This window comes from Corvus moneduloides, chromosome 19, assembly GCF_009650955.1.
Source record: "Corvus moneduloides isolate bCorMon1 chromosome 19, bCorMon1.pri, whole genome shotgun sequence".
NCBI lineage: Eukaryota > Metazoa > Chordata > Aves > Passeriformes > Corvidae > Corvus > Corvus moneduloides.
This window is the reverse complement of record NC_045494.1, coordinates 9231342-9253885: the sequence shown is the minus strand read 5'-3', so window position 1 is coordinate 9253885 and position 22544 is coordinate 9231342. Positions and strand designations below refer to the sequence as shown.

The 22544-nt window shown below is 45.3% G+C and overlaps 3 protein-coding genes across 6 annotated transcripts in view; 2 read left to right on the top strand and 1 right to left on the bottom strand.

Annotated features, from left to right (window-relative positions):
- The first annotated feature begins 96 nt into the window (after window positions 1-96).
- On the top strand, window positions 97-12110 carry LOC116453418 (cytochrome b-245 chaperone 1). Its single transcript, XM_032128809.1, has 7 exons — window positions 97-216; window positions 2373-2503; window positions 3624-3665; window positions 4933-5006; window positions 5940-6036; window positions 7315-7459; window positions 7997-12110. Exons 2-7 carry the CDS (start codon window positions 2419-2421, stop codon window positions 8124-8126), a joined length of 573 nt encoding a protein of 190 aa, XP_031984700.1. The 5' UTR covers window positions 97-216; window positions 2373-2418; the 3' UTR covers window positions 8127-12110.
- A 242-nt stretch (window positions 12111-12352) lies between these two features.
- HEXD (hexosaminidase D) lies at window positions 12353-22058 on the bottom strand. Its single transcript, XM_032128800.1, has 12 exons — window positions 21734-22058; window positions 21245-21354; window positions 21067-21154; window positions 20177-20341; window positions 18887-19070; window positions 17526-17597; window positions 16586-16781; window positions 15829-15911; window positions 15241-15319; window positions 15062-15163; window positions 14471-14560; window positions 12353-13622 (listed from the first exon to the last, which is right to left on the bottom strand). The coding sequence occupies exons 1-12, from the start codon at window positions 21797-21799 to the stop codon at window positions 13454-13456; spliced, it is 1404 nt and encodes a 467-aa protein (XP_031984691.1). The 5' UTR covers window positions 21800-22058; the 3' UTR covers window positions 12353-13453.
- Window positions 22058-22544, top strand: part of OGFOD3 (2-oxoglutarate and iron dependent oxygenase domain containing 3) — a 49323-nt gene continuing 48836 nt past the window's right edge. For all 4 annotated transcript variants that reach the window (XR_004243799.1, XM_032128807.1, XM_032128805.1 and 1 more), the window contains exon 1: window positions 22058-22181. Coding sequence is in view for 3 of the 4 variants with exons in the window: in XM_032128807.1 (XP_031984698.1) it covers window positions 22093-22181 (89 nt within the window). In the remaining variant the exon portion in view is untranslated. The remainder of the gene's footprint in view (window positions 22182-22544) is intronic.

The following is a 22544-nucleotide window of genomic DNA, read 5'->3' as shown; positions in this document are numbered from 1 at the left end:
ATCCGCGGGCTCAGGCGCCATGCTGAGCATTGGCAGCGCGCCGCCATCTTGGCGCGGCACCGCCCTCACGGGAGGGGAGGTTCGTGTCCCATCCTCTGCCCTCACCCAAAATGGCTGCGGGCGCGTCCGTCCATCCCTGAGGCGGGATTAGTGCTGAGGGCGCGGGACGCGGAGGCGGCCGCGGATCCCTTTAGAGCGTGGCTGGAGCCCGGGCAGGTACCGCGGGGACGGGGCTGGGAGAGGGTGAAGGAGGGGGGGGCTCTCAGATTCCCCACGCGTGGGGGAGCAAAACCCATCTTGGGGGGGTTTTGGCAGGGCCGGTCCCTGGATGGGGAGTGTCCTCCCCTCCCTGAGGGGGAGAGCAGGCTGTGGGGAGGTGGGAGTAGGTGCAGGATTGGGAGGTAAAGAAAAATGAGCTCTGTAAAGAAAATTCACCTGATGTGTGGTCCTGACTTGATGGCTGTTGGTGGTGAAGATTTCAAGGTGTTCCTTCTAATGGCTTTTTCTGGCTCGCCCTCAACCGAGAGCTTGGAGGAAGCATGAGAATGTTATTTTGATGCTGGAGATCAGTTCAGTGTCAAACCAGACAAATTCAAGCAAAATTGAGTTCACAGCAGCCCAAAAATACCTCTTTCTCTGTAATTATAACGTTGTAGTAAAGCTCTTGCATTCGCTTAAAGGGGCATTTATGGTTTATTTATTAAATGTAACTTTAGAAGCTGCTTTGGTCCTTTTTGTTCCAAAGTCTGTCTCTTGCAAGCAACAGCCTGTGAGAGACAATGCCATTGATGTTGAGTGTCCAGCATTAAACTAAGATTGGCATTTGCCTGGTTGAACTTCACTAAATTAATATAGGGGTAGATATCGAAGTTTGCGTTAATGCACTTAACTGATATGTGTGAGAATTATGTTTTAAGTAGGGTGTAATATTTGTGAAATGCAACCAGATTTCTGCAGTGATCTCGATGTATTTGATAACAGGCAGGAGAAGACGTTGTAGAAATATTTTCCGGTGTATTGAGAGCAACTCACAGGAGTCATTTGAAAATTAAAATTTGATGCTTGACATCCGGAGGAGATGGAGCGTGTCTTATGCATAAGTGCTTTTGGCTCTTTCGGTTTCAGATGCTCTCAGATGTGTTGCTAAGAGATTAAAATCAGAGTTGTGGGTGTTTTTTGTTTAACTGAAAAGACCTGGCTAAATCTGCTCCCCTGGAGCTTTGTATCCAAACTTCCAGAATTGCAGGAATGTCTTCTTGCATCCAAGAACAACAGGATAACTAAAGGACTGAAAATCACACTTGCCATTTGTAAGAACTTGGATGTGCTCAGACCTGCTCTCTCTGTGTTTTCCATGGTTATTCAAAACCTGATGAATGTTGGCATTTTCTGGAAACCTGTTATCATGGGCAGCTAACTGCAGCTTAATGCCAGCCTCCTGGAACTGGTTCTGTGGGACAGGCTGCCCGGGGAAGTTGTGGAGTCACCATCCCTGGAAGCGTTCAAAAAACATATAGGTGTGGTGCTTAAGGACATGGTTTAGTGGTGGACTGCGCAGTGCTGGGTTAGTGGTTGGGCTTCATGATTTTAAAGGTCTTTCTCACCCTAAACAACTCTGATTCTATGCTGTAAAATAGTAAAAACGTACTGAAAATGCTGCATGGGGTTACCCAGCTCGTACTGGTTTTAATCAGTACCTTTCTTTTTAGTCTCTACTGTTAGTTTCTGCCTAGGCTGAAGGCATGGTCTTGTTGGGGATGGACAAACATACTTTTGTTGGGAGCTTCTCGTTATATTCTTGAGGTGGCTTGGGACATGGGAATGCCTTCTGTGGCATTATGGGATGCTGGCAGTGTTTGGCTGTAGCTGGTATGTCATCAGGGGTGAGAGACCCCCCATGTCAGAGGGGCAGAGGGCTGCACTGTCCTGCCCCAGCTCCCAGACTAGTCCTTCACCCTTTGAGCTCGCAGGAAAAATGCTGTCAAAGAGGTTTCCATTCCTCTTGCTGTTTTATTTGTTTGAAGGGCTGCATGAATTAGCAACAACATTGTTCTGGGTTCTTGTTTTTCACATTTTTCTTCTGGAATCTGATTATAATAGAAAGAGACTTTTACCCCCAAAATGAGAACTTTCTTCCGAGAGTTCAGATTCATGTTGTTGTTATGCAAGTCTCCACATGACAGTTTTACTTTGTGGTTGTTTTCAGTGTACATGTTGCTCTTCCTGTGCAAAAAGACTGTGTTCTTACCCTGGACATCTTTTATAGTCTAGATTAAGAGTTGGTAAGTCCTGAAAAATGCTAGGAAGGGGAACTGGTGGAATCGTTGATGATTTAAAATTCTTGCTTTCTTTTTTTTTTTTTTTTGGTCCAGTGCGGTTTCATGAGTCAGACTGGGCTGTTGGGAGTTTCTTTTGAAGATGTACATGTTGGTTGAAAAACGCACGAGTTCCCATCTTCATCTAAAGAGGTCGCCTGGCATCCGATCCTGGTCTCTCTGTGTTGGTAAGACCACAGCATTCCTCAGCTTATTTCAGAGCTTGCTTTAAGGGAAGAGGGTCACTGAATAAATTTCTGGAAGAGCCCCTAGCGAAATGCCTGCCTTCCAGGTGTTTTCCTTTCCAGAAGAGGAATGGTTGTGCTTTGAACTCTTCCTTTATCATTGCCACTAAATGAATCTGGAGCCTCAGCGTGGCAGTTTCACTGTGAGACTGATCATTTTTCAGTCTCGTCTGGAGAACCTCAGAGGCTCATGGATAGAATTTTAAGGGAGTCCTGAAAGCTCAAGAACAGAAAGTTTATTACGTGCCATGCAGCAATATAAATGTGAAGCTTCTGAAGGGGCTGTTTAGTTAGGTTGAAAAACATCTCAATTTTCATGAGTGGAAGACTGGAGTGTGGCCATGCTGGGGTTGGATCATGTGTGTGGTTGATGGTGAGCTCCTAAGGACACCGTGTATGAAATAGGAAGTCATACAGGATGTTCTGAAAGGCATCTTTATAAGCACTACTGAATATGCAGGAAAAAGAAACTTGTTAGGATTGTACTGAGAGAGCTGGTGGGGAAAATCTGACATATCCTGCTTTCCAGCTGAGTAGATCTCACTGCAGCAGCACCACAACGATGTCATTGCTTTCAGGGATGCTGTTGAGAAGATCTTTGCAGTTGCAGCAGCCACTGGGGCATGGAATTCAGATGCTTCCTTCCTCCTCTCTGGGAGAAAGGAACTGGCAGTTTCTGACACAACTTTACTGCAAAAGTTTTCTTTTGGCTCCATGGAGCACTTAAAGGGGAAAATAACTGTTGCAAGATTTGTGTCAGCACACTCCAAGTTGTACTGTGCTGAGAGGAAGTATGGTGTAATGGTTAAATTGAGTCCCTCTGAGGTTTCCAGTTGTGTCACAAAATTTTTATTTCTGACCCCAGCCCCTGTGCTTTTGATGTCTTTGCAGAATGGAAGTTCTTTCGTACTGAGTTCAGAGAAAAAAATAACTTGACTTTCATATAGTGATCTATGTTGCAATCACGTTTGTCATTTTTTTGAAAAGTGATGTTTTTCATCAGGAAATTTTAGATGCTTTTTGAGCTGCTTATTTGTCCTAATTCTCTCCTCTTTCCTCCTAGGAATAGCCTCCATAGGTTTGGCTGCTGCTTATTATAGTGCAGGTAATGACCTATCACTTTTTGGGAAGAATTGTTTCTTTCCTGTTGATCTGTTTTTCATGGTGATGACTCCTCTGCAGCTTCTGGCTGGCCTTACAAAGGTAGTGGAGGTACCTCTCCCACTTTGTGGTGTGAATAATAAAACCAATAATAGCTGTTGCCTCTGTGACTTGCTGTGCTTTAATGCTCTATTTCTTACTCAGCCTGCTTTTCCATCTGCAAGTATTTTTAATAATGATATTTAGTACTCAGTGGCATTTTGTACTTTCAGTGTTTTATAAATGTGATTAGCTGGTCCTCACAGCTCTCCTGGGAAGACATGTAATGATTATTTGACACCATAATGAAATGATTACTTTGCCTTTGACGGAAGTTCTCTGTTTCTCTGGAAACTGTCACATCATCACTAGCAGAGATTACTCATCCGAGCACCTTTAGAGATCAGACAGCTACTGCTGCTTCCTCCCCCTGCAATACAGCAGACTGCACCAAATGCCAGCTGTCTTTCCATCGATGGGATTTATCCTGGAAGCTGCCCTGTGATTCTTGTGCTGCATCCTATTAACGTCAGATTTTAAAACTTAATAGTGTGTGGGAATGTGCTACCAATACAACCCACGAATTTTTATTTAAAGAGCAAAATGCAGTGAAAGCTGCTTGAGCCACCAGCTAAATCAGCCTTGCTTTTCTTAAGACATTGCCACAAAGTTTTCTGAAACAATCCTGAGCACAGTTCTACTGTGCCTTCAGATAAAAACCTGAGTGAGCAAATTGTTCAGGCTGTGACATGTAAACATTTCCAGGACATGAAATGCAAATGTTTGTTTGTCAAGAGGACCAACTGCTTCCTTTTATGCAGAAACATGTTTGCTTCATTGAATTTTCGTTGTCCTTAAGTCCTCTGCAGCACAAATTATTTGGTGTTTGACAGCAGGTTGGCAGTTTTGTGGATGCCTTTTAAAATGCCTTTGCTTGTAGAGAAGAGAAAGATGTGATGTTACAACCTTGCCAATAATACATATGCTTATAATTCTGCGTGGTTTGAAGCCCAGCGTGAATGAAGTCTCTGAAAAATATGAAGACTTTCTGTGTTTTCATCCTGGGAAAGAGCTGTAAAATAGCTTATAGTACAACTAAAGGCAAAAATGTTCCATCAGAGAAACCTTTTCTCCTTTTGTTGCTTTTAAAGGGAGCTTGTTGCTTTCAGGATTGTTTGAATACCAAAGAAGGGGGGAAAAACCTAAATTTATGCACTTTTTGCATTGTTCAGACAGCTTGGCATGGAAGCTTTTCTACATGGCTGGGTGTTTCTTTGTGGCAGCACAGAATCTGGAGCAGTGGGAGGTAAGATGCTGAACTCAGGAAATGAGTGTCTGTGAGTAGGAAGCAGTTGGCAGATGCTGATTCCAGCAGCCCCACGCACTTGCTTAGTCCAAACAGAAAAGTTATGCTTTTCGTTTTGAGGAAACCCTCTGGGGTTGCTATACAGGGACTAGAATTAGGGCAATAAATCTTTCACTACACCAGCATGAAAATTTGAAGCTAAACATAGGGGTATTTTTAAAGGGAGACTTTCCCCAAAATGTTCTGTCATATAAAAGAGGGAGGATGATCAGCACATTCAGCTGCACAGCGTGATTTTGAACTTACCCTTCAAGCTAATGGCAGAGCAACCATTAAATAAAGGAGCTCTAACCTTCCAGACTGCTCAGCTGTTTTTCTCTGGGACAAGCATGGTGTATGCTGGTTTAGAATCTCGTGGATGTTGATTTGGTAGGAGCAGGACTGAGAGCAATAAGCCACCTTGTCACCTTGCTGACCTGATTTGTGTTAGAATGAGCAACTCACCTAAAGAGAATGAGATCCTCTTTTCAGCGAATGTCAGGGGTATTTGAGATCTGTGTAAGCCTGGCCCACAGAGCACAGCACTGGAATGTCAAATTCACCAGAAGTGAAAATTATGGGAGTTACAAGTTGGTGTTCAAATTTGCTTCTAGGCAATGTTTTTATTACATGAGAAATGTGGCAAGAGGGACAATGAACCCACTTCTGACTCCCTACTAGAAGTCACACAGGAGATATGGTAAAGTCTCTGTTAAAACCAAGAGCAAGATTGTGATTTTCAGAGTCTAATAATAGAGGAATGTCTCTAAACTAGCTGTGTATTTTTCTGTTACCAAGATTTTTTTCCCACAGAACTATTTTTATTTTACTTTGAAGCATAGCTAGTGATGGTGTTTTCAGGAAAATCTTAATTTTTATTTTTCAATTTTACAGGAAGCTGTATTTGATAAGAACAAGGGAACACTCTGCCTAAAAACATTCAATCTCTACAAGAAATTATTGACCTTGTCAAAAGGAGGCAATGAACAAGGTGAGAAAGCAGCATCTGTGGTAGAAAATGTGATGAGCAGCAGAAGAGATGGATATGTGCCCATTTAATAGCTTCTCTGGAGTTCTGTACTCAAATTAAGTCACATCTGCTTCTAGATCTGCTTTGTTCCCAAGCAGCAGATGTAACAACCTGCCTCTCAGGGCCCAAATGCTTCTTCTCAGTGTGCTGAATGCATCTTGTTAATTATTTTAATCCAAGGTAACTAGGCCTACACATTGCTTTCCATAATAATCGTAGCCATTCCTTTGGGATGTTAATGTGCAGGTTTACCTTTCCCTTGGCTAGCCTGCTTGGCAGCTGGGACTGGTGGAAAAACTTAAATACTGGATCCAGAAGTCGAGATTCCTGTAATCACATCTGCTTTGGGGAGCAGGCAAATGCTTAGATATCATATGCAAAGGCATGCTACATCCTGCAGATATAGAATATGCATTTAAAGCAGCGTGTTCAGGAGGCTCAGATTAATGCAGTATTTGGGCTTCCTGTTGGATTAACAGAAGTTGCAGTATAGCCTGTGAGGTGGTTGAGTCACAGTGAATTGGGAGTTCTATTGCAAACTAGGATCTTCTATTCTATTGCAAAAGAAGGATCCTCTTCCATGTCAGAGTTTTTATTCTACTTCCTACTGTAAATCGAACCAGCTCTCAGTAAGCTCAGAAAAGTGGCCAAATTTGGAATGACCTTAAGCTGAATTGGTTTTTAAACAGTTCATTTTGGAGATGGAAGATGTAGAGAGAAAGATGTTTAATGTTTCTGAACTTTCCTTTAGGATACATGTTTTCATTGGGGAGCTGAGGACATCTCTTCCTCTTTGATAATATCTGGCTTAGGATATTAGGTTTAGGATTTGCGTGAGGATGCAGAGATCAGCAGGTGCTCTGAGCAGTTAAATATTTCAGTATTTGTTCAGTCTCAGGAGACTGAACACCTGTTTGCTTACTCTGTACAGAAAAATAGTTTAAACTGCCATTAAAGCAAGTGGGAAACATGAGTAATAAAGGGTACCTCAGTGCCTGGCAGGCTGTACATCTTGTTCCTTAGGGCCTGTACAGCTACAATGTGCTGCATCCACACCTGTGGATGTTTGTTTTCCCCGAGCAGCTCGGCAGCTGTTTGCTGCTGCAGGACTGCCCCGCTTGTGTGGGATCACAGCGGTGGTGCCCAAGACCGGGGTCCCCATCACCCAAGGCACCAGTGGCAGTGCTCAGGCTTTGCAGTCATGCTAACAGCTGCCTTGTTTTCCCCATCTCTTTGCAGTCGTGGCTATGCTGAATGAGATCCGCGATGTGAACGTGGAAGAGGAGACCGTGCGCTATTTTGGGAAGGGTTACCTGGTCGTGCTGCGGTTTGTCACTGGATTCTCACACCCGCTCACTCAGAGCGCAGTGTTGGGCTGCAGAAGGTGCAGTGTGGACTTTTTAAAATTAGAATGTGTAAGGTGGGAAATGCCAATCACGTGGGCCAGTAATAGCCAACTCTTATATCTAAGCTCAGTTTTCAAACTTGCTGGTACGACCTTGTGTTACTCAGTTTAACCTTTCAAACCCCATAATGTTTCCATTTGCAGACATTTGGGTAACACCGTCTATCAGGTTCATATTTAGATATCCAAGATCCTTTTAGTGCTGCACATCTGCTGGAGTTGCCTTCTTCAGCTATGCAATGGCAGAGGGGAGTAATTCTAGTTAGCAAACATTCAGTGTATTAGTTAACAGAAAATTTATCTTAAGCACGGATAATAAGGAACCTTGCAGCAGGGACTGGGGAAAGGACTGATTTGTTCTGATGTAGAAGGAATGGCTTGGTGTGGCATGCTGTCAGCCATACTTTGCCCAAATGACTTTCCCTCTAGCCAGTTATTCTCAGGAATTAGCATGCCTGTTCTTGTCTTGTCAGCACCACAGCTCCACTAACTTCCATTGTTTCTTCTTTTCCACAGTGATGTGGAAGCAGTTGCCAAACTCATTACTAGTTTTCTGGGACTGGACAGAGTAGAGACCCCACAAGATTTCTCCCAGAGCAGCGAAACAGAGGCAAGTGATGCAGATGAACCACAGGTTAAATACTGATAGTCATTGTGAACTGAAGCAAGCAGAGGCTTTCAAACATCTGGAAAATATTCTGATCGTTCTTCAGAAAAAGAAATCCCTCACAACCTTGACCTGGGCATTTCTCAATACGTGCATTTACAATGGGAGGAACCTGTCGTAGGGCACATTGTTTAGTGCTAAACTGCTTCAAGACCCTGCATGTGGACACTGCTGGCTTTTGAGCTCTGTCAGCTCATCAAACTTGTCTAGGAATAGTTATTTATTAATGAATTGGCTTGAGATAATTGCTTTTCCATTAATGAAGTGATGATACAGATGTGAACTTATGTTTATTGCAAACATTTGCTGCAGGTACAGTATATGAAATGTAGAAGAGTTGAATTTGTAACTCATAACACAATGCTTTGAGGTTTTCCTTTCAAAATATGCAATTAGGGGATGCAGATTAGTGGCACTTTTATGTTCTCTACTACTGACTTGCCATTGGATATCTGTGGAAATTAAAGTCTGAGTGCCTCTCTTGGAATTCTAAATATCAGGCTGAGCAACCCGTAACCTTGTCTTATCTCGGACTCACCAAGGAGCCAGAAATAGTAAAGGAAAAATGATCTTTGGGATGTTCTACCTTAATCCTGTTCTGCTTAACCTCTGGGCAGGACAGAATAATCTTTCTCTAGACCTCAATGTTTACTATTGAAACTGTGTATTTAGAAAGAAAGCAGGGACATGTGTAACTTCAGGTAGGGAAAAGACTGATGTCAAACAAGATGGTAGCCTAGAGTTGTTTAGTATTTCCTCACTTGAAATGATACCGAAGTGCTAAATAATAACTTTTTTAAGGTAGCTGGCATAGATTCAATGTTTGACTTGTAGCTGTGTTTTACTCCAGGTGTGTGGTGTCCTCTGTTCTGACTGATGATTTCACAAATAGTTGAAACGTAATTTTTTTCAAGGTATTTCTGAAGTGAAAGCTACCTCTGTTAGTCAGCATATTCTGTCTAGAACTAGTACTCCATCATGCTTACATTAACATATCAGTTCAACAAAGAAATTGTAAAAAGCTGAAAGTTCCTTCAACATGGTACAGCTGCTTGTACTGTAGTTCACTAGGTTTTATTTAGCAATCTCATGGTCTTTAGACCTGATTTAGAAAATATTTACACAGTTACTTCTAGGAGATCTGAACAGGGTACGAGGTAACTGTTGTCTGCTTTCACAGTGGGCCAGCAGGAAATGCCTCCTGGCAGCAGCCTCTCTAGGATTTAAAAGGGCCTGTGTTCTTGTTTCCAATCACTCTACCTCTACAGAGAGAAAGCTCTGAAAAGCTTTTAGTAGAAGCCACGTCCTGTTGTGTGTTCCAGCTTGGTCCGAAGCTGAGCACCTGCTCATCAAAGAACAGCTTGGACCAAGATTTCCCTTCCAGCCGTTCAGACCTAAGATGTGAGCTGAGATGCAAAGGCTCGGGCTGTCAGTGGGAAGGTACTCACACTGCAACAGGGAGATGGCTGTTGATGTAGCTTGTCTGCAGCACAGAAGTGGGTCTGTTTCCTTTAAATAAGACAAAAAACTTGTAATCACATCAGGTATCAATACAGACCTCTGCTGTGTATGAACGTGGGAAAATGAGGTTGCAGGCAATTAGCTAACTTTGCCTTTCTTCTGAAGCACAGCTGTAAGCGAAGCATAATCATTAAACCTATTCAAAAAATACTGCAGGGTGTCACACTTGTAGAGTTGCTCATTTAAATCCACTGTAATGTATACCTCAGGTAACGCTCATTTTAGAGAGAGGAGAATGAGATTTGGGATTTGGAGGACTCTTTTTTTCCCCCCCACAGTGTAAAATGAGAACGGTGAGTGTTCCCAGCACTTCCAGTAAGAAGTAATGTCCTAGAGTATGTGATGGTATAATGGAAGCACAGGGGCTCAGCCTGTGGTAACTGCTGCTTTGTACCAAGGATATTCAGAGGGCATTCTTGGTGTGCATTGCACTTACTCTGTGCCCATGGAGTGGACCATGGATAAAACAGACAAAACTACCTGCCTTTAGTCTTAGCTATGCTGGCTTTCATTTGTATTCCCATGAGAGCTGACATTCCATGGAAGATAGAAACCACACTGTAGTTTTCCAGTTCAAAATCAGCTTTTGAAAGGTACATCTGTTGCTCTAACCCTGCACTGCATCATGTGTCGTGCTTCTGCTGAGCTATAGTGCATCCAGCTTGCTGTGCATTCATGGTGTTAGTCATGTGTGTACTTATGGACTATGCAATATCTTCTACAAAGACTAAAACGGTGTAAGGAAAACTCAGAATCTATAGAAAGGGGAATGACCTATAGTAAGGTACAGTGTAACTTGAAATACATCCTGTGGAGTAAGTTGCCTGTTGAGTTGATGTGCAGTGATCACCTCTTTAGAGGTGCTTTCTAGTATCCCACTCAACACCTCAGTATCCTGCTGCGGTAGGCAGGGGGGGATGGCTGCTGCCATGCACTGTGTGTCTGGGAGGAATATTTTGATTCCTCAGCCTTTCACTTGGAGCAGCTGGTGCCATCCTCTCTCGTGCCATTTCCATTTTGCATTTGGCAGCTGTCACTGTACCAACAAGTACAGTTTCAGTGGGAGCCTGAGTTCTGTAGTCTGAGCTAACAGGACGGGGCCCTGAGGACATTCTGCCAGGCTCTGGGTGCTGCCTGCGGGGCTGTGTCGGGCACTGCTGGCTGATGCACCCGGGAGCTTCCTGTGGCACTGATCTATCTGAGCCTCTCTGAGCTTGGAAATGGGACACTGCACCAATGTTATCACAGGCTGATGGGGTTTTCTCTTGTATTTCTCTTGATCCACGTTTGGAGCTTCTGCCCTCAAAAACTTTATTGTTTGTAGTTGGAAGACATGGCCAGATGTGATGCAGTAACTGTGTGCATGTATAATTAACTTGCAATTGCTGTTCACATGGATTTGGTTGTGGCAATGTCTGTGCTCCTCAGCAATGTTATCAGCTTGAAGAACTGTGGAAAGCAGGTGCTAACTCAGGACAGGGTCCACTCTTCCTCTTTGGACAAGTCCTCTCTCATCCTTCTCTTCTGCCACTTTTTGCCATTCTGCCAAAGGCTTTTCTGGATGGCTTTCCTCACTTCTCTTAGGCCCAGCAAAGTCAAAGGCCCAGGAAACAGAGCCTTACATGTGCCTGCTGTAAAGTGACTTGTTCTCAAAGGAATGATGTGAAAGACTAGTTTTGGTTAGGAAATTAGGTACTCCTAGAAGACTATTACAGCAGATGTACTCATTAACTTTTGCATTTCAGGCCATCTAGAGACTTGTACCTGGACAGCTGTAGTTTGCATGACTTAAAAATTATTTAAAAACCTGGATAGCAGACCTTAGGTTAGATCTAACACCCTGACCCCTAAAACCAACCCCTTCTGTCATATCCTTTACCAAGCTGTGTGGTAAGTGCCACTTGGCAGATGGTTCAGCTTATGTTTGAGCAGCACAGTGGCAGCTCCTCGCATGGCTGTTGTGGGATAGGATTGTGGCCTTGGCTGCTGCAGCGAGCAAAAGCCAGAGTGCATCTGTACAGAGGGAGAGCACTGCTTTATGTAAGATGCAACCTCATATTCTGGTACTTCACAATGAAATACTCCATTCCTAGCATCAATTGTGCAAGTCTCAAAGAAAAGCAAAATATTTATAGTTGAGCTCTGACTCTTGGACTGTATTTATGAAGTTACACAGATACCAAAACCTTAGCTGGCTTACATAATAAATAAAGCGTGCTAGTTCTGACAGTGTCGTAGATTGCTGGGAGGCAAAAATACTTCTGGAAAATGTTTAGAAAGTGCTTTTTTTTTTAACTTTAAAATTGCAAGTAGAATTTCAGCAAGGCCTTGTTGAACTGCCTTTTTTTAAAAAATGTTCATTGGTAAAATCAACTTTGATAACTTGTTTTGCATCACTGTAGTATTTTGTATTGTTTTTAATTAAAATTATTAAAATATTAATGGCTGTCTAAATTATTCCTTGGAACAGATCTACTGAAGGAGTTAACCAGGGGGAGGACAGAATAGAGGAAGCCCAAATACCTGCTTAGAAGTGACCCTGCTGACACTTTTGCAGCAGTCCAGCTTTTAATTCCATATAAGCTGATAGATCCAACTCTCCACTGGTGAATATTTCCATCTTCCCTCCTTTAAACCGAACCAACATGCCACACACACGAAAAAGAAGCACATTTCCACAAACATTTTGAGTATCAAAGGTTTTATTCAAGTAAAATAAAGATCTTGTTTAGCTTAATCTATGTGACAAGGATACACAGCAATTGATTCGTTTTAGATAAAAATCTGCATGTGGACCTAGTAACTGAGGCTCTCATTGAGTAAGCTGAAGCTTGTCTTAGGCTGTAGTTTTACTTCCTGTATCTCAGGATTTGTTCCAAGAAAATTTCCATACCGGTGCTTCCAAAAAAATTTAAAGAAAGGAATAAATGAAGCAAAAAAATTTAAATATTTGGAATATTCATGGTGAAGTAACATACTTAAATACAATACTTCTGAATTATTTCCATTTTGGTGATTATCTCAATTCTCCAGTAAAGTCCCCAAAATACATTGCTGTACATTATGAACAGTTTGACATTAAAGCAGAATAAACCAGCACTGCTTCCTCATATTTAGTAACTTTAGTCATGGCTCAGATAGGGAGAAACCTGGAAGTGCAGGTTGCAGTTTCAGGTTTTACACAGCTGAACAGATGCCTCAGTGAGTGGGATGGTGCTTTTCTGGGGGAATGAGACTACACTGAGCTTAGGTGATACAGCCCAATGTGTTGAGGCAGTTTTCCCTCCAAGCCCAGGTGTCACTGCCTCAGGAGCTCCCTCTTGCCCATGATGGAATGGTAGGACACAACTCAGAACACAGCTGACAGATGAAGGAGTTATGGTACAGAACATGACCCTAACATTTTTAAAGTATCCTAAATATTAGGGTAGAACTTTGCCAGGTCATTGTTATGTAAGAGTCTATTGCTACAAATCCTGAATGTGGAAGAAACTGGGTTTTTCTCCTGCCTTGTAAGAGAGTGACCTGTGACTCACTCCTGCAGTTATGCAAGGGGAGCAAACCTGACTTACAGGCAGGTGAATTAAGGCTCAGCATGTGTTATGGCAGGAAAATTGAGCCGAAGTGTATAATGCTAATAAATTCCTTCATGCCTTCAGGTCACTTTTGTTTAACCACAGTTGATGCTTCAACTCTCAAGATGACAAATTCCAGTTCAAGGACTAGTTGCTGATTTTCACTAGCCATGTTTTCCCAGGGAATGAGTCAGACTAATTGAAATGCCCCTAATTTTGTGCTTTTATTGCTTCGTCTAAATCATCCACCACTTGCTGCAGCTTCTGTAGGCTGGGGTGGACATTCTCCTCCATCCATTCCTCTATAGTACACTTGTGGAAAACTTGCTCCATGGCTGCTTGGAGGTCTTGCACCACAGCATTCCACTTGGAGAGAAGACTGAGCAGAAATGAGAAGAAACAATGACATTTGCAGGTGAGATCTGCCTCAAGGGAGGGTTGGCTGCCAGGCCTTTGGAAGGGAGTACTGTCCTTAAAACCACTTTACAGGAAAAGAAGCATCTGGTACAAGAGCCCAAAGGACTTGATTTTGTTCAGATGGCAAAAGGTTGATGCTGTTTCTGTTTAAGTTCCATTAATTTTGGCACTTTCCTCATGCAAAGACTTTTGAAGTACCAAAATGTAAGCTCAAAAAACCACTATACACCTTTTAAATGTAACTGAAACCCACTGTGAGACTCGTTAGGAATTTAATTCTGGGTTTTATCAGAAAGAGTAGATGCAGTTGGATATTCACCTTACCACAGCAAAAAAAATTATAAATTAACCTTTTAGCATGAATTGGCATAATGTCTAGGAGAAGTTCTGAAAAGCCCATGGTGACAGGGAGCAAGGGGAAGGGCCTGGCTTTATTCCAAGCCCTGCCTGGAATCTGGCCCAGGGTGAGCTCCTACACCAAGGCCAACCTCTGCTTAAGGTGCAGCAGGACTGTGCAGGAGTAACACAGCAGAGGCTTTTGGAGACCAATTTCCTACTTGTTCTCAAAGAAGACAGGCAAAGATAAAATTAGAATCATAGAATAGTTTGGGTTGGAAGAGAACTTTGAAAATCATCTAGTTCCAACCCAAATATGTTGTATAAAAACATATTATGGATACTTTGTCTGATTCCCACTGATGCTTCTGAGATAATTATAGAAAGAGGTAAGGACTCACAACTCTCTGTACCTGAGTGCCCAAAATACGTCAGACTTTTATTTACCCTGTAATGCAAAACAAGTGGTGTTACCTGACTGCATCTGGCTGGAAGTGGTGCATTATGATAGGATGAATAATCTTCCTTTTCCTGTGGTAGGGGCTGAACCAGCCTGTGACATACCTGGAAATGGATGTTAGTGGGAGCAGTGATGAAACAGCAGCAATGTCTGTGTTTGTCACTGACAGGGACGCGGGGAAGGCTTTAGCTGAACTCCTGCACAGAGATGATGCTTAAGGAGTAAGTTTATTTAAGTCTGTATATCTTTGGAATTAGCTTGTGAAAGAGTGTTCCTGGCAGATGATCACCTGATCATCTGCTGCAATATAAGTTTTATTACAAGCTCCTTTTTTTTTTGTAACTCAAAATTTTCACTTTAAATAGCAGTAAAATGTAATTAAGGAAAGAACTAGATGCTTCAAACAAAGCAGCATACAGTATTTAGGAATTTTGCTGAAATATTTTACATTTTCATCTAAATATTATATTCTGCTGAGGTGTTAATGACACCTGAAATGCAGAGCTTGATATTTAAATCACTTTTCTGGAGTTGTGCCCCACTTTGAGATGATACAGCTCCAACAATCCTGCAGCCAGGCAGAGAATCAACATAACCCCCATTACCTGTTCCTTTCGAGAAGTTCATCCACTGATGACTTGAGGTAGAAACTAACTTGTGTCACAAGTGTGAGGATATTGCTCCCAGGAAAGGTCCCCAGACTTGTGCTGTCCAAAGAGGATCTGTTAGTTTCTGAACTTACCACACAAGGAGAAGCACCTGAGTTCTGCAGCTGGAATTTTACCTCATGAAAGTATCAATTTCCAGGTTAGACATTCCCAGGAGCTTTTCCACATTTTCTTTAACCTTTTCAGAATAGCCACCTGGTAGAAGACAGTGGAAATGAGTAAAGAGCCTAAGAAACCAAAATGTTCATACAAGAAGGGTTTTCTGGAGTGTTCTGCATTGGCTTAGTAGTTCCCCTTTGGTGAAAAATTTTTTAAAAGGTAAAATGGAAATAAAAGAAGGAAAAAACACTTGTGGGTGGGAGCAGGAGCTGCAGTGGTCTCATTTATACATCACTATTTTTTCAAATCAGTTTGAAAAGCAATTCTGCATCTTAAATTTATTTTTTAATATAAGCATGAAGTTTTTGACCATTTGTGTGTTAGATCACAATAAATGATGAGTATACAATGGCTATTTTTAAATACTTAGGCCAAGAGGCTTCTCTGCTCCCATAGTGCAAATTGTAATTTATTGTTCATAATTCAGGCCGTGATCAATTCAGCAAATCACCTCAAAACATAACAAGCCTGTGCCAACCTTAGGGCAAGGTCACTTCACTCCTGTGCTAAGCATTAGCTGAGAGAGAAGAAAGTTGTCATTGTACCATTCTCTAGTGCCTGCAGACACACGGCCAATGATGGAATTGCCACGGGGAGAAGCTCACACAAAACAGAGAAGTGATCGTACCTACAGAAGAAAACATCCCTTAATTGCACATTTTACTGTTAGAACATACTAAACAATGGGAAATTTTAATATTTCAATCACTAAAATTCAAAGAGCCTTAGAAACATCAGTTTCTGTTTCAGAGAAGGGATCACTTTTCTCTGAAATGTGAAGTATTCCTGTTTCACTAGTAAGAACAGATACAAACCAAATTCTCTTCTCAAGGCAAATTAGGATCAGAAAGTGGAATTCAACTCTCTGGTATTCCCTTAGACCTCCTGACTTGCATAAAAATGTTTTACTCCTTCATTACATGAACAAGTTCTTGTCTCTTATGCAATTTCACTGTATTTGAGTTCCCATCAGACATTCAGATAGACACACCATACATGAACTACAGTGTCTATGAGCAGTTCAAGGTGGCACAAAATCCATTCAAGCCTTCAAACCCAATCTGCTGGTGCTGGTGTCCCCAAAGCCATTCCTCCTGCTGGTTAGTGCTGTAGAGCTGATTGGAACTCTGAAATCCACCCTTCATAGTCCAGGGGTGAGGCCCAGCAGTTACTGACAGGAAGGACTGCAGGGTTGCAAAGTTCCCTTCTAAATCCCCAGCTTCCCTGTACCTCCTAGGGAGCTTTTGGGTGGAAGTTTGCTTATCTGTGACCCTTGGAACCACACAAGAGGCTGTTCCTCACCTCTGCCAGCCGGTCAGCGCGATACCTTCCAGGACATCAGCAGGGCTCCTGCTCGCCACCTGCAGCCACCCCAGCTGGTTCCTGAGGTGGTGCCCAATCAGTGTTAGAGACTGATTCACTCCCGTGGCTCCCTTAAAGGCACTTGCAAACCACACCTTGGAGAAGCCACACCTGCGGTACTTCTCTATGAGCTGCACTGCAGTGAGACACAAAGGCACACGCACAGGATGAGCTTTCTCCAGTTTCAGCCCTGACTGCAGTGAAGAGGATCACAGCTCCAGATCCAACAGGCTGCTGAGCCTCTTCCTGTCAAGCTTTGAGCATCAGCAAGGATGGGGGGATTTGACACCCTATCTGAGCGGCCTTTTGAGTGGATGTCCTCCTATTTTCATGTGCCACTTACTGTATTCCACTCCCTTGTATTGCAACCATGCTAAGAGCTGTGAGCATGTAATAAGCATACACAACATCTGACAGCTGATTCTTCTTGCAACAAAGAAAATACCTGCATGCATGGTAGATGCCTGACTGGAGCCTTTAGAAGCTTCCCTTTGAATTCTATAGATGTATGAAGCCTTGAAGCTTCTTTTGCAGAGCTGTTCAGTACAGTTATGTGCTCCTACTGGTGTTAATGCAAGGAGAGTTAATGTAATAATGCTTGTGGAAAACCTCTGAATCTCCTATGAGTAATTCCATAGCCCTGCTGAAAAGAATTAAGCAGCATACAATGCAAGTCATTCATAGGGGAAACATAAATAGAAAATAAGTAATAGCAACTATGATGTGGAATCATACAAGGGCTGTATTTATGCTATTAAAGCAATAAAAACCAATTTAACAAAACCAGAATGTTTTGGTGTCCAACTAAGGTATGTTTAAATGATAGAATTTTGCTTTGGCTATTTTACTTCTATACACAGCTCAGCAGAGAAGTACAAACCTTTGCCCTCCACGTCGATGTCTGCTGCGTAGTCCCAGATCATCGGCTGCACCAGCTGTGGGACCCCAGACCCTGAAAGGAACAGAGGTTTTCTAAGTAATGGAAAACAGCCAGTTAAAATGAGAGCTCAGTACAGGGTACTGGTGCAGCAGCACATGACTAGAACTTTGGCTTGTCACTTACAGTGAAGTGCCCTGAGCATTTTCAGCCTGGCCAGGACTTGGCACATGCCCGGGGCCACTGTCCTCAGGCATCGTGAAACCACTAATATGGAGGAGCAGTGGCAATATATCAGAGACCCCATTCGCCCCAAGCCCACCTCATTCTCAGCTCCTTGCATCTCTGTGTGTACCACTGGCAGAGCTCTACACACAAGATTTAGCTAAATTCAAATGTAACATTCACCCTTTCACTTACAGAGTGCCTGGGCTGTGTTTGCACAGAATGTAGCTTTTCAAGATGCCTTTGAAGTACAAGTAAAGATACGAATTTAGCTTTAAAGCCTTTTATAATCAACTACACAGCTAGCTGTAAACATGTGAAACTGACCCCTACAGAAACAGCAGTAAATTGTGCAGAAATTCAGTATTTTAACTCCATCACATTTTAATTTGCTGAGTCCATTACTGCCTGTGGCAGTAGAGTGCACTTAGTAGAGTGTACTGCTCTTGTGGAACTCTGTGGGTCCCACCTGCATTTTTGGGGATGATTTCCTGCTATCAAAGCCTTGAATAGGTCAGTCACTGCTAGATGAGCTGCACAGCTCTTCCTGGTACTGTCTAAATCCGTTTGCAGCAGCCATGTAAAGCAGCTCTGAAAATGCTGGAACTCCATCTATGCTCAGACTACTCAAATTTTAGCAGTGGTTTGGTATTTTTCAACAAACAAGACCTGTGATGTCAAGGTCTTGGAGCTACCCCACAATTCAGTATCAAAGTCCTCATGATGTGCACCATGATCACAAAGATGCTCACAGGGCTGCAGCTTCTCTGTGGGAGTTTGCACCACTGGGACCAGGTGCTGCAAAGGGCAGCAACAAACATTAGAAGGTGGTGAGAAGCACAGAGGTTTAGACTTGGACCACAAATGTCAATAGGTTGTTGTTTCAATGTGTAAAGAAAGTAGAATTGATGGCAGCCACTGCAGGGTGAGCGTTTTGTGATGGAAAACGAAAGTGTTCAGACTGGCCCACACTCACACAGGGACTCTGTGACAGCCAAGGACTGAGCGCTTCTATTCTCTAGTCAAACTGACCACCCCTCAACTCTTGTCAGATTTGTTGTTTTCATTATATTCAGCTGCCAACCAATCTGTTTTACCTGGCTGTGTAAACCTGCCTCACCCCATCGCTGGTCACACACCTGCCAGGGTTTCCTCACTCATCCCCCTGAGCATGTCGTCCCACACGATGGGTGTCACCATGGGGTAGGATGAGGCCAAACAAGTGGCAACTGCTTTTATGTGGGATAAGCACAGCTTCTCTGGAGTGTTGTCTTGCTGCTGCAGCCACTGCTTTGACTCCTCTCCTTCGCCAAGGCAGTAGACCTGAAACACCAAGCAAATAATCCTGACTTCTTGTATAGAACTAGAGAAAGTGAGTTAGACAATATTCAAAACCTTTGCCCAGATGTGACCCACTGAGTGGACACATTCAAAAGCACCTCTCAGTGCTGAAGACACTGCAGGCATTTCTATCAGTCTGCAGAAGACTGTAGCCATGATTACATGCATCACTTAAGGGAATTTTCCTGCAGGAATTAAAATATCTACAAGCCCTATTTGCCTTTGGAAGGTCTGTCCTTGGAAGTAGCTCTCACCACATTTATTCACTTCAAATCTTGCAACACATCAGGACCTGAGGTAGATAAAATGAGTTCCTATCTCGGGGCAGGAGATCATCCAAATGTGGGTCTAGAAGTGACTTGGGGACATGTCCAAAGGTGGCCCAGCATACCTGGTCCCATGCAGAGAGTGAATGCTTTAAAATTTGCTGGTTTAGAGCAGGTTTTATTAAAACATGTTTATTCTACATAAATAGCATTTTGCTTTAAAAAAGCCTGCAGCTCCCTGGCTAACCTTCCCACCAGTTTCAACACAACAGGATACAAAACGTTAAACTAAGATCAGTACAGGTAAGTGGTCACAATGAATTCCAGGGATCTGTGTGCCACCAGGATGGTTTTAAGAAACTATGGACAAGAGAAACTTGAGTTTTCTCCTTTCTCAAGGAGACAAACTACCAAGATAAAAAACCCAACACTTCCCACCACAAAAGGGCTTACTTTGAGTAACTTGGCCAGAATAATGAGCCAACATCTCACATCAAACTTACAGGATTCTTAATGAACAGCTCTAATTGATATCTCACTTCAAATACTGACTTGACCTAAACCCAAATGCTGAGTTAGCTTTAAGAAGCTGCTTTCAATACTTTGATATTACACTCGTACCTATGGAAATGGCAACGTGTGCTACTGGAATCAGTAAAAAGACTTTTGTCAAAAGACTTTTCTACACTGGCTTGAGTGGTGTTTTCCGTCCCCAAAATCCCACCCAAATGTGGCCTGGGCACCACTGAAATGCAGAAGCCTTAGCCCTTACTATCATTCCTCAAAAGAAAACGAACATTGCTGGCTCAAGAGAAGTCCCACCTCATCACATCCGATGTGAAACCACTGTAAGTCCTCGTGCAGGGCCATGACCTGGTCAATCATGGCTTTGACCAGTGCCAGCGACTCCTCCTTGTGCGGGTTCAGGGTGTTGGGCAGCGCCTTCACCTCCCGGAGATGGGCAAACTCCCTGTGCTTCAGCACAAACTGCAAGGGAAAGGGGAGCTCGGGGACAGCTGCAACGTGAGGGGACAACAGCGTCCTCCTGTCACCGAGGCTCTGAGGGCAGGTGTCCTGCTAAACCTGGGGTTTGACTTGACTGAGCCCCGGGGACAGGCTGGGGGGCACAGCTGCTGCTCCACGGTGCTGGGGAGTCTCTGACCCACAAAGCACCTCACAGGGTGGGTGAAGGAAACAGGGAGGTCACTGCAGTGTGACCCTGATGTCAAATCCTGTAGCTGGCAGAGCTGGATAACCAGAGCACTGGGACTCGGATGGGAAATTTCCCAACACAGAATCACAGGCTGGTTCAGGCTGGAAGGGACTCCAGTGACTCCTCTGGCCCCACCTCCCTGTTCCAGCCGAGCCACCCCAGAGCACAGGGCACAGGACCGTGTCCTGATGGTTCTGGAATATCCCCTGTGAGGGAGACTCCACACGCTCTCTGGGCAATCTTTTCAACACTCGGTCACTGCACAGGAAAGAAGTTTTTCCTCGTGTTCAGGTTAAACTTCCTGGGCATCAGTTTCTGCCCAGAACTACACACAGTGCTCCAGATGTCACCATCCGAGCAGAGGGGCAGGATCACTCCCTGCCCTGCTGGCAGTGCTCTTCCTACTGCACCCCGGGATCCCACCGGCCTTGTTGTCCCCGTGGGCACTGCTGGCTCAGCACACCCCCATTCTCACCCAGCCCAGCACACCCCTGCTCACCTCCATGTGCCCGAAGCTCTGCACCAGCGGCACCACGTCCAGGCCCTGCGCCCGCACCCGGCTCAGCAGCGCCCGGAGCTCCGCGGGGCTGCGGGACAGCGACACATCAGTGCCCGCTGGGCACGGCCCCGGGGCACCTGTGGGTATGCAGAGCTACCTGTGGGGTACACGGCGGTACCTGTAGGCGTGGGGTGCCCGCAGCAGCTCCAGCGGCCCCGTGTACGGGAAGGTGTCCTCATATTCCAGCAGCAGCCCGGTGGCACCCAGGGCGCGGAGCAGTGGCAGCACCTGCAGGAGGGAGGGGACAGTGGCGATGCAGCTGGGCTATGACAAGTGCCACCACCCTGTTCCCCTCTCACCTGCACCAGGTATATCCCTCACCTGAGCCCAATACATCCCTTACTTGTGCCACATACATCCCTCACCCGCCCCAGGTTCATCCCTCACCTGCTCCAGACACGTCCCTCACCTACACCACGTTCATCCCTCACCTGCTCCAGACACATCCCTCACCCGCCCCGGGTTCATTCCACACCTGCCGCAGACACATCCCTCACCTGCTCCAAGTTCATCCCTCACCCGCCCCAGACACATCCCTCACCTGCTCCAAGTTCATCCCTCACCCGCCCCAGACGCATCCCTCACCCGCCCCGGGTTCCTCCCTCACCTGCTCCAGGTACTGCGCGCGCGGCGCGGCTCCCTTCAGATCCAGGTGCACCAGGCGCCGCCGCATGCTCTACCCTCGATTGCTTTGGCCTGCCGCCGCGCCGTCCTGGCACACCCCGCCCGGCCGCGTCCCGCTGTGCGGGCCCCGCTGTCCCGGCGCTGCCCGCCCGCGCCCTGCTGTCCCGGTGTCCGTTGTCCCGCTGTCCCCGTGTCCCGGTGTCCCAGTGCCGCCCCTCCGCCGCTCCCGGCTCTGCGCTGGATCCTCCGACTCCCTCTCGGTGGCCGAGCGCAGGCAGGCAGGCAGGCCGGCAGGCCAGGGTGAGGCACGCCGAGCTCATCGCTCTAGCCGAAGGAGGCGCGATGGCTCCGCAGCGGCGGGCGCTGCCCCGCGGCCCCGACAGCGCCGGGCCGGGGCCGGGGCCGGGCCGCGGCGGCCGCCGGCACAGCAGGTACCGGCGCGGGGCCCTGGCCGGCACCTCCTGCCCGCTGTCCCGGGGGCGGTGGTGCCCAGACCCGGCGGCGCTGCGGCTCCCGGGGGAGCCCCGGTGGGGAGGCGGTCGCGCAGCGCCGGGCCCGGGAGCGGGAGGGAACCGCGTGTGTTTGTAAGGCGTGTGTTTGTAAGGCGTGTGTTGTGCTCCGAACCAGGGGTCCCGCCGGGGAAGGGGCCGGGAGTGGGAGGGAACCGCGTGTGTTTGTAAGGCGTGTGTTTGTAAGGCGTGTGTTGTGCTCCGAACCAGGGGTCCCGCCGGTATGGGCCCGGGGCTCCCCGGTATCGGCCAGGGCGGTCCCTCCCCGCTCGCACTGTCCCTCGC